We start from the raw sequence: 12,689 nt of genomic DNA on the forward strand, positions 1-12,689 counted from the left end.
AGTTGTCAAGTGATGGTGGGGGGACAAACACAGACACACAAACACACACTCATATATATATATACATATACATATATACGACAAGCTTCTTTCAGTTTCCGTCTACCAAATCCACTTACAAGGCTTTGGTCGGCCCGAGGCTATAATAGAAGACACTTGCCCAAAGTGTCACGCAGTGAGACTGAACCCGGGACCATGTGGTTGGTAAGAAAGCTACTTACCACACAGCCACTCCTGCGCCTATGCTACAAATTATTTATCTTGGGCGATAAAATTAAACCGTGACTCGATTTAATACCACCTGGGACCTTGTGTACCTTTAGCGGAACCCACTCGTTGCTAGCGTTAGGGTCAGACATCAGGCTTGAGAATGCCTACATCCCTCTACGCCATCTCCTGAAGGGGTTCAAGAGTATTGCCTTTCCTCTAAAGATTAATACACAATTTAGACATACTTTAGTGCTCGTTTGCTAAAAGAAAATTGTAAGGACAGAAAAGTAAACTCAGATAAATCAAAACAGAATTAAAAAGAATTCCTTCATATGTAATAAACTGTATCGATTATATAAGTAACCATGACATCAATATGGCAGTGATTCTGCTTATTGCAGTCTGATGTCCGTTTCTCTCTTAAATGAACCATTTGACATTCATAAATTCAGTTAATTGTTCTGGGAGGCAACTAACTAGATATTACCCTTTAATCGTCTTTATATCACAATAGTCGACTCCTGCCCTATGTGAAACAACGGAGAAGGGAATGGATTCCCAACAGACAGTTTGCTCTAAATTAATTCCAAACCGTTTTCTTAAAGCTAAATATAATAACATCAAAACTCCACTTGCAGACAGATTACTTTCTGTTAAGCAGCTTAACGTCCCTGATTCACTACGTTAATCCAGCTTAAGAAATCTAATCAGTTGTGTATGAATAGAGAATAATTAATTGATATGAATCTTAGCTTACCATTGATAGGGTGTTTCTTAAGCTTTTATAACTTGGTGCTAGATTTCTCTAGAGTTTATCTAGTCATTATCAATATGTTTTCCCGAAATATTCATCTTCATAGTACCGTTGGATACTATGCTTGACTGTTATTCATTCCCCCGCATTATTTATTTCCAAAATCTTCCTTCTATTACAGTACCTAACTTTCGTTAATTTGTTTTTCCACTTAAAAAAGCTGGGAAACAAATTTTCACGAAATCCGTTCCCATCATATATCGATAGATATTGGTGCTGTTTAATTTTCATTAATTTTGAGCGAAGGCCATATTTGTAGCGCTCATTATTCGTTACACACATCAGAGTGAACGCTAGACTAGGTGTCCTGTGAATTATTGAAGACAGCTATAAATTATTTTACTCCTACCGGACAGTATCGAATGACCTGTTTCTAATAAATCAAGCACATATCACACAGACTAGAACATTATATCTAACAAAGATGACATACCATCCATCCAGAAGATAGTGTAAAATAGCGCGGTTTTAGTAAATCAGACTCACATATCACATTACCATCAACAACTAGTGATCATAAATTACTCAAAATCTAATTTTAAAGAAAGTATTAAATGCTTACCATATTAGTTATTAAATGAGGAAAAGTCAAATGTTGTTGGATTTGTAGCATTTTCTTCCATCTTCCTTTACTTGTTTCAGTCATTGCACAACGATCATATTGAAGCACAATCTTTAAGGGTCTTAGTCGAACAAATCGGTCCCTGTATTTATTTTTCTTAAGTGCGGTACTTGTTTTAACGGTTTCTTTTCGCTGGACTATTAAGTTACGGAGTCTTAAACAAACTAACACCGGTTGTCAAGTGACTGGGGGAAAACACAGGCAAAATGACATGTATATATATACCTATATGTATATCTATCTATCTATCTACCTATCTATCTATCTATCTATCTATCTATCTATCTATCTGTCTGTCTGTCTGCCTGTCTGTCTGTCTGTCTGTCTGTCTGTCGGTCGGTCTGTCTGTCCTTGTCTGTCTCTATCTGTCTGTCTGTCTGTCTGTCTGTCTGTCTGTCTGCCTGCCTGTTTGTCTATCTATCTATCTATCTATCTATCTATCTATCTATCTATCTATCTATCTATCTACCTGTCCCTGTCTGCCTGTCTGTCTCTATCTATCTATCTATCTATCTATCTATCTATCTATCTATCTATCTATCTATCTATCTATCTATCTATCTATCTATCTATCCATACATACATACATACACAACGGGTTTCTGTACAGTTTCTGTTTTCCGAATGCACTGATAATGTATTTGTCGGTGCGGGGCTATAGCAGAAGACACTTGCTCCCTAGCTACCTCGCAATGGGATTTAACTAGAAACCACACACCCATGCCTGAAATCCTAATTATTCTTTGACAATTGATGGTTATATTTCAACATCTCATCATACCGTTGTATCATTATCCGCGATTGACTTTTGCATGTTAAAATAACCATATAAAAACCATTTCAACTGTTCTTTTTAAAATCGTATTTACAGCGCTGTTCACCCCACCAATGAAGAGAAATATATAAATGAACGAAATATAGGCCGTGTATTATTAAATGATATTTCATAAGTATAGCTATATAAAATCCGGAAATAACTTTACGGACATTAGAAACCAGCCCAGCATGAATAATCAAATTGTCTCCAACAGTGTTCTCGTAATAACAATGATCAAATTGAAGAGAACAAAGAGAATTTTGAGAACTATCTTATTTGTCGTTGGTTTAATTTCAATTCCATTCCTTTCCATAATAATCAATTTATTCTATAAAGTTTTATGCTATCTGGGATTAATTTGCGTCTCTTTGTTCAGTTCAATAGTACAAAATCATGATGAAACGCATAATTATGTCTTCGAGTAACGAGTTCAGTGATTGTAGATGTTGGGACTTGAAGCTATGCTTAATTCTCTTAAATCTGTAATTTTAGCGGAAAACAAAAAATCCAAAAAGGAAAGAAATACAAGGAATATCAACGAATAAATGCTTTTTAATAATCAAATATTTCTGTTTATATCTTAACAGGAGTTACAGATGACGAAAGAAGCTAAGACTGTTCAACCCCATTCATCGTCTACTTCGACAGTATCCAGAGGTAGCACACGTAGCGACCAACATCCAGAAGAAACCAGCAGCATCAGCGCACGAAGTGATACCAGTGTCGATAGCTCTGTATTTGACGCATCTTTTGGTAAGCAATTATTTTATAATTAAATTTTGACTACAGAGAAGATGGACGATTTTGATTCAGTTCTTCATGGTTGCCAATTCATCTAGCTTACGTAACTAATGCTATAGTAACAGCATGAGCATAAGCTTTCCTTCTAAATTTTTTTTTTATACTTTGCTATATACGAAGTCATTAGGACTGTCTGGCTTCTTGAAGCTTAACGTGATATTTATGTATGTTTAAGTTTTACCATTAAGAAGAAAGAAATATATATAAATAAGCCAAAGCGAAAACAACGGTTTGGTTATCCAAAGAAGTACGATTGAAGCACATTCTGATGTTTGTTTAACTCTTTTAATATACATCTAGAATTCTTACATTTTAACGTTTAACATCCATTTACTGTGAATTTATTCCAAATCACGAACGGTTAGATTTTGGTTCGAAGAATGGATTGAATTCCAGTCATTTTCGTACGTTAACCAAATGAAATAATCCCAAAGAAAACGTCTTTGATTTACTAGCTCCGGCTTCCTATATTAAGCTTAAAGATAGCACTTATCTTCATGTTTAACGTATGTATGTATGTATGTATGTATGTATGTATGTATGTATGTATGTATCTATCTATCTATCTATTTATCTATCTATCTATCTGTGTGTGTGTGTGTGTGCATATACCTGAATATATAACGCACACCCGCATGAAAGAGAACGAGTAGAATAATTTGAAATATTAGAAAGCATAGGCATGGATGGAAATTATAAGAATGTAAAGTCTTCCGACACTGTTGATGTGCAGAAAAAAAGAAGGGGACATTCTTGACAGACCGTTTCATAATCTGTTGACCTTTTCTCGGAAGAGGCATACCTGATATGCTCCCCAATCGAAAGCATAGGATATTAGTCTGCTATGTAAAGGTGTCAGGACTTAAGCTATTATCGTCGTGGACAGCTAAATTTATATATGTGCTTTTGACGGTTCGTCCTTAATTCAACAAACTCTCTCTCTCTCTCTCTCTCTCTCTCTCTCTCTCTCTCTCTCACACACACACATACACACACACGTACACACAGATACACACACGCCGTCGTTGGCATTCCGTCGCTTACGACGACGAGTGTTCCAGTTGATCCGATCAACGGAACAACCTGCTCGTGAAATTAACGTGCAAGTGGCTGAGCACTCCACAGACACGTGTACCCTTAACGTAGTTCTCAGGGAGATTCAGCATGATGCAGTGTGTGACAAGGCTGGCCCTTTGAAATACAGGTACAACAGATACAGGAAGAAAAAGTAGGAGGAAGTTGTGGTGAAAGTACAGCAGGGTTCACCACCACCCCCTGCCGGAGCCTCGTGGAGCTTTAGGTATTTTCGCTCAATAAACACAACGTCCGGTCTGGGAATCGAAACCGTGATCCTAAGACTGCGAGTCCGCTGCCCTAACCACTGGGCCGTTGCACCCCCACACACACGTACACACACACATATACACAAATATATTTGTATTAATTTGAAAATATATGTGGAAGATTTTTAAAAGTGGTATAGAATTTTAATTTGAGTCATGTTACGAAAGAATTGTAAAAGATTTCAAGACACATGCGACGAGTCTGGTAAATATCGACAGTAACTGACATCTTATGACTGGAAGAAATAGCAACAAACAACAGGTACAAATTCTAACAATACAAAATATCATTTTAGTTTCACTTCCTATAAATCGTATTTATGCTAATTACATAGTTTCTCTTCTTTCTGTGAAATTCTATTTCATCTGACAGAATTCATGATCCACGTCTTTCAAGGCAAAAATTTCCTCACTCACAAGATTCCATCACGTCTTACTTATTTTTTTATGCGAAGTTGTTCGTTTAATGCGCAAAAATTTATTTTAATGTCAAGTTAGAACAATCAATAACCCAAAGCATCTTCACGGAATATTTTCTAGTTTGCCTTGTTCTCGAGCGGGTCGATCGAATAACAAGGCTTGGAGAGTCTCTTAAAAGTACGGGAATACATTAACTTTATTTTAAAATTCTATACCAGTAATATTATATGATCAAACATATTTGCAACGGTGCCATTGTTGCTATAGCGAAGCATGGAGATGAACAGTCAGTTTGTTACAAATCCATTAGCATGCTTCTAATCTAATTAAGGATGGCATACATTCAAATATGACAAAAGCTTTTGCAAAAGAGATATAGAAATAAATATAGAAATAAAGTATAAAAAAAGCAAAGCTCGTATTGGAAGTTTCAAAATGTAATTTTTCTAACTAAACTACACTTGAATTGATTAGGTCACCTTCATATCTGTCTTGCTATCGCACTTGTGGCAGTGTGAAATTGTGTATTTTGAATGTGAAATGACGTAGATTTAAAGACGTAGGATAGAAATTAATATAAAATAAGAATGTTAACATAGATTATATAATATAATGTAATAAATTGATACAATGAGAAGTTATAGTAAAAGAACAGCATCGATTTATTTCCTAAACGTGATATACAGCTTATATATATAGTTCATATGAAGTGCAAGACATTGGGAGAAATCTCGTTAGCTTTTTAATAATGGAATTGCTTTCCAAAAATCATTTTGCGTTCTAGAAAGACAGCACGTATATCTGTATAAATTGATATCTGTCGATACGTATATTTGCTGTTTATTACAGTTCATATAAGCTTTCTGATACATCAATTTTTTAAAGGCATATTCGCAAGAAAGATTTGGTTTGGATTTCGATCTATTATAATAACAACAACTTGAGAAGAAAGTTAATGTCCTATAATTTAAACCTCCGTAGAAGTATATAATTGAAATCTATAAAATTGATCTATCTGGCTGTAATTGAGAATTTATAGTTTCAAGGGTCGGTTTCTATTATAACTGACTGAGTGTTTATAAAGATAAAGAATTTGACAGCCAAGATTTCGGTCAGAATGTCTATTTCAAGTTTTCTGTTTGCCTCTATGTACGAAATCTATACAAAAATATACATAGAATTAACACTATCTACAAATACCCAAGAGGTTAATGGAATGTTCTATGGCGGTGTGGATTATTTCTTCTCCGATTTCAAAACTAATATCTCCAAACCAAGTTTTGAATATATAGCAGATGCTCTTCTCAGTTTTCGCTCTAAACTGATACTGTTTCATTAGGTTAATCTGGAAAGGCTTAAATTCCTTTCTTCAAGTTTACTATATTAGTGAGCATTGCAGACATTAAGGTTGGAAAATTGTCGTTTTGTACTCCATTCATTAATAACTTTCTGTATGATATTATTTTGAAAGAAGGAAATAGAGAAAGCATTCATCCCATTACGATGGTTATTTACTGCACCTTTTGGTGTAATGCATGGAAAGGAAATCAAATAAAGGATTTGTATGTTGACAAAATACCAAAGCCCTAAACTTCAGCCCCCATCCCTGTCAAAAAATAAAGAAATTCTCATTCTATTCTCAGTGACACGGACATTAATACTACAAGTGAAATCTCTTCCACTAAGAACTGAAATAACTCAAATCACTTGTCATTTCGCAGGGTTCTCAACACAGAGAATCAACGGCTTGATTTCACAAATATATATAAGGTTTCAAACCTACAAGAGCTGACAATGACTCTGTGATGTTAATGCCTGCTTCAATGGTATTAGTGACATAAGTGAAGTAAAACACTTTTGTCAGGAATTGCGAACAATGAATCTTAAATCAATCCCACCATTAGAACCACTTTTAATTATATTTGACAAACCAGAAACCGATAACTTCCTTCATATATTTCTGAGTTGTAATAAATTTGATATGTGTAAACATATTTAATCTCGATGGAAAGGAATTTCAGTGTAAAAGTTAACAAGAGCACTTACTAAATATAAATAAACTGTCGGAGAATTGTAATTTCAATTTTCGTTTGACATATAGCAAGTCTGGTTTCCACTGGATTAGGTATAAACACTATACAATTCTCCCATCGAGACAATGGCGTAGGCGTATTCACAAACATTATAATAGACACGACACAATAATCAGACATATGTAAACTTGCTTAGTCTCACTATAAAAACACAATCAAAGGACGATATTTAACATTATTAGAAATGATGAAACTCAAACAAAAGTTGAGATAGCAATTTCCTGATCATTGATTGCGTTGAATTTCTTTAATTTGGGGCTGTCGATCGAAATTTTGTTCGCAGTTAGACAAAATATGTTAACCGTAGCTTTGTAACTTTATCGAATATCTTTATGATACCATATTTTCACCCGCATCTCTAGAATAATGTGGATATGAACATTTGAATTTCAATTTTGACTTTGTAAGTTTTAAGATACTTACACTAGCTTCGCAATCGCGTAATTTCCGGTTCAGTCCCACTGAGAAGTACCATTCGCAGATGTCTTCTACTATAACTTCAAGGTGATCAATGCTTTCTTAAAGAATTTGCTCGACGGAAACTGTACAGAAGCCCGTATTGTATGTCTATGAGTATGTGTGTCCGGTTTATGTTTATCTCGCATCGCTTGACAATTTTGATTTGTTTATGTCCCTGAAATTTAGCAGTTCGGTAAAACAGACCGATAAAATGAGTACCAGTTTTTAAGAAAATGTACTAAAGTTATTTTTGTTGTGTCTGGGGAGAATCATTCTCTTTTAGTGTCTTATTATTTAACACACTCACCGGTAAAGTTTCCACTCATTTACTTATTTATTTTTCCTAAAATTTTCGAAAAGGTTGCAAGATGCAACGAAAATTTTAGGAAAAATGAATAAGTAAATGAGTGGAATTTTACCGGTGAGTGTGTTAAAAAATAAGGCACTAAAAGAGAATGACTCACCCCAGACACAATAAAATATGATTCAACACACAAACTCACATAAAGAATCCTGCAAACCAAATCCCAAAACATACTAAAGTTAATTTGATTGACTAAATCTTCCAAAGCCGTGCATCAGCATAGATTCACTTCAATGACAGAAACAAATAAAGAAAAAAAGAATATATTTTCAAATGTGTAAAAGCAAAGAATAAGCGGACTGTGTATTTAACTGAAGATATTTTCTTCCCAATAAGAGACATTTGGATTTGATGCATTTCAGAAAATAACCCACTTATAAGTAGTTGTAATAATATAATAACAAATGGTTCAATCATATGTTTACTTACTAAGCAAAAAACACACTGTTTGAATATCTTTTTATCAACTTATAAACTGGCAGTCTTGCAGGCTCGTAACCAGTGTGAGACAGCTGAAGCCTCTGTTTCGGTAGAAGCATGTAATTCTAAGGCGGCGAGCTGGCAGAAACGTTAGCACGCCGGGCGAAATGCTTAGCAGTATTTCGTCTGCCGTTACGTTCTGAGTTCATATTCCGCCGAGGTCGACTTTGCCTTTCATCCTTTCGGGGTCGATAAATTAAGCACCAGTTACGCACTGGGGTCGATGTAATCGACTTAGTCTCTTTGTCTGTCCTTGTTTGATCCATCTATGTTTAGCCCCTTGTGGGTAATAAAGAAATAAGAAGCGTGTAATTCTAAATTTACACCACTAAAACCTTAAAATTTATCGGTTTCTCAATGATAAACTCCAGTATACAGGGTTACATTCTTAGAACATGTTGGGGGTCCAATAAATATTAATTACGTTCTTCGAAAGCGTTGGAAGCTCAATATATTTCATGTTACCAGTGCGAAACTTTTCTACCAAGGCTAACTACTGACTACAGTTGCTAACTACTGACTACAGCTCCTCTTGCATACAAGTTGAGAAATACACAAATCATTGAGTGATGAATTGAAATCTCAGCTTACACTACCTTACTTAGATTCGCCATACAATAAACGCATCAACTGTATTTAATCCCGCACAAAAATTCAGAGATTAAATTATACAGCAACCTTTTTGATTTCCTTATCACGTCCCACTCTCTCGGTATTTACATGCTAAACTCGGTAATTTACATGTTAAAATCGTGCTTAAAGAGCATACGTAATCTTATATGTTAGCTGAAATTATGATCAGCGACTTTGATACTATGTGAATCAAAACATTCTCCTTTGTTTCCTATGCAGAATTGTCTTTTGCTATAAATCTTACGGTGTGAAACCGATGTGCAAATGAATATGATGAATTTGAAATTAATATTCCATACCTATAGTTAGTTGAACGGTGTTACTATAAGAGCCGAGTCTACAATTTGCTTTCTTTTGAACATGTCTACACTCAAATACGTTGGTGTCTATCTAACCTAATAGTTGAATTTTGTATGGGATAAAATATAGCTGGTGTGTTTGCTAAATGGCGGCATAAATAACATAACGTAAGATTATATTCCAATCCTTCACTCAATAACTAATGCGTTTTCCAAACCAGATTCAGCCTGTCCATCTGTCTGTCTGTTTTTTTTTTCTCCTCATGTAAATGACTTTTAATCTTGAGGAAGAGATGGAAGGTTATAAATCTGGCGAACAGGGCGTGTGCAGAAATGATACCATGTTGTTTTTGGTGAGAAACTCAAGCAAGGAGAGTTCGGTGACATGGTGCATTGTCGTCGCGAAGAATGCAATTCTTCACACTCCACAGACTCGGTCACTTTAGTCTAATGTCCTCCCTCAAATGCTTTAAAACTTCGCAGTAGAACTCTCGATTGATGGTCTGGCCTTGCGGGGACGGATTCTCGATGCACAATACCACATTTCTTGGGGTGATACTCTTGGCAGGCCTTCCAGATCACTCACCGTCTTCTAGGGACGTTCTTCCGCTTTTAAAGCGTCCCGGCCACTCGGAAAATTGCGTGCAACCCATTGCCTCATCGCCGGAAGCTTGTTGAAGCATGCTCAATGTTTCTCAAGTATATCGCAAAATTTCACGTTCCTGTCCATGACAAAATCGCAAACCACAGCGTACACAATGATCACAAAAGCACAAATTTCACAACTTGCAAAGTAAATACAACAATGTCACTCGGCACACTTCCACATGAAGGTCACTGCTAAATCTCACTGCGTACGCAACCGTCAGCTGCCATATGTTGATGCGCTACAGAACTAGTTTGGGAACGTTTTGCTACCAACTTGTAGGCGTAGGCATGACTATGTAGTTGAGAAGCTCGCTTTGCTACCATGTTGTTTCAGTTTCAGTCCCATCGCGCAGCACATGTGTGTGTGTGTGTGTTCAACACCATCGATTGATAATCGGGCTGTTCCCATAACATAGCGGTTCAGCCTATGAAAATGAAAGAATAATTACATGGGATTGATTTGTTCGACTAAACACTTTAAGGTAGTCCAGTGACTGAGACAAGTAAACGATAAAAGATTGAAACTGCTTAACAGCAAAACGAAAGATCTCGGAATACTTTTTAGTAGAGTTCATATTTACTAATTTTTATGAAGGAGAAAATAATACCGTAACGAAGTAATGCCTCGCCAAAGCACCTAGAGAATTGACAGTCACTTACAATGTACTAGAATGGTCGGTTCAATTGTGTGCGTATGTTTCTATATTGTAAAAATGTTGGTCTTCTCTAAACCATGTGTAATTCATATTTCATGACTATACGTGATTTCATATCTAAGTTGACACTATTTTATGTTTAGTACACGTTTGTAATGAATTTGTTGTATTTTACTGTATTGTAAGAGGAAAATTATATGAATGAATAAAAACAGGTAAACAAGATAACAAGATGGCGTCCTTTATGTTTTGTTAATAAAATACTGTTTTTTATTATCACATCTTTACCAGATAGTTATGGCTTGTGTTTTTATTTTCCTTCCTTTTCTCTCTCTTTTGAATCAGTTCTATTCAATTCGTTTTTATCATTTCTCATGAGATTCTATTGATGTATTTTGAAAACAAAGTTTGACAAAGCAATGCTCATTTAATCTGTACATCGGACGAAGGACAGTCTGCTACTAAACGGTTGTCAATATATTTGTATTTTTCGTGGGACATTTTAATTTTATGAATTACATTAGATGGACAAAGAAACGTATTGATTAAAATGTTACGTTTAAGATTCAGTAAGTGATAAATGGGCAAATAAACAAGCATTGTTGTCTGTAACACGAAAATCAAAATGATTCAGCGAATTCAAAATCTTTAGTTTGTTTTCTTATAAATATGTTTGTGTACAATATCACCATGATGTCCTATGTCAAGGCGCCGTTACATTGCATTGTAAATGGATTCCACAAATACAATTTCTTGACATGAAGATACCATAAAGAAATACAGAAAAAGAGATAGACAGAGAGACAGAGAGGAAGAGAGGGAGGAAGGGAGAGAGAGACGTGTGTGTGTGTGAGAGAGAGAGAGAGAGAGAGAGAGAGAGTTAGAGAGAGGGAGGGAGGGATGTGGCGGAGGGAACCACAGCTGTTTTAGTCAAGAGATTGCTGAATTGTTAAAGAAAATGTTTGTAGTTCATCCCCTGTCTTTGGTACTGTGCTGTCACTGTATCAACAATACTGAGTCTCATGTGACCCAATGCACTTGGCTGTCAACAGATACCATGGGTGGTATCTATTACTCTAACAAAGTGTTTGCAAAGAAACACTGCTATATTAAGCCATACACATGCTATCAGGGACTATACGCAACTCTTTGAATGTTTAGACATGTGGACTAATGTATGTATGTATGTATGTATGTATGTATGTATGTATGTAATTTATGTATACATGTATGTATGTTTGTATGTATGTATGAATGTAGGTGTGTATGTATGTATGTATGTATGTATGTATGTATGTATGTATGTATGTATGTATCAATGTATCAGTTAATGTACACTGTATTAAAATAAGACCTAGTCATAGATTCTTGCCATTGAGACACGTGGTTAGGCAGATATTTATAACGTGCCTTCTTCAGGCTATAATTATATATACAGGCACAGGTGTGGCTGTGTAGTAAGGACTTTGCTTTCCAATCATATGATGATGGGTTTAGTTCCACTGCATGTGACCTTGGACAATTGTCTTCTATTTGGATGAGGAATGATTCATGAGCGCTTTTTACAAATTTAAAAATGCACGCAGAAATAAAACGCATTTGCAAAATGTTTCATGTTATTTGAAAGAGAATCTTTTGCTCTAGAAGATAGTGTGTTTTGATTTTTCAATTTTATTGATTCTTGTGTATTTTCAGATCATTAAAATGTCAAATGGACAAAAAGCATTTTCAACACCATTTGCTTTTTGCATTAAATCGAGGTGTTAAACCCGCCGAAGGTATTCGTGAGATTTGTGCCGTGTATGGAGAAGGAGCAATGCCTCAAAGTACCGCCCGCCATTGGTTTTCACGCTTCAAAAATGGGAATTTTGACCTAAAGGAAGGATCACACATTGGTCGACCAACTGAGTTCGATGAAGAGCGATTGAATCAACTTCTTCACGAAAATCCACGTCAACCGACCAGAGAATTAGCGAAGCAGATGGATTGTGATAAAAAAAAAACCAGCTATGAAACTTGCCCATTGAGTG

The 12,689-nt window shown here is 35.6% G+C and overlaps 1 protein-coding gene across 11 annotated transcripts in view; it reads left to right on the forward strand.

Annotated features, from left to right (window-relative positions):
• LOC106873483 (synaptotagmin-6) overlaps window positions 1–12,689 on the forward strand; it is a 286,327-nt gene that overhangs the window by 139,897 nt on the left and 133,741 nt on the right. For all 11 annotated transcript variants that reach the window (XR_001409880.2, XR_008263443.1, XR_001409879.2 and 8 more), the window contains one exon: window positions 3,051–3,216. Coding sequence is in view for 7 of the 11 variants with exons in the window: in XM_052965623.1 (XP_052821583.1) it covers window positions 3,051–3,216 (166 nt within the window). In the remaining 4 variants the exon portion in view is untranslated. The remainder of the gene's footprint in view (window positions 1–3,050; window positions 3,217–12,689) is intronic.

This window comes from Octopus bimaculoides, chromosome 2, assembly GCF_001194135.2.
Source record: "Octopus bimaculoides isolate UCB-OBI-ISO-001 chromosome 2, ASM119413v2, whole genome shotgun sequence".
Lineage (NCBI taxonomy): Eukaryota > Metazoa > Mollusca > Cephalopoda > Octopoda > Octopodidae > Octopus > Octopus bimaculoides.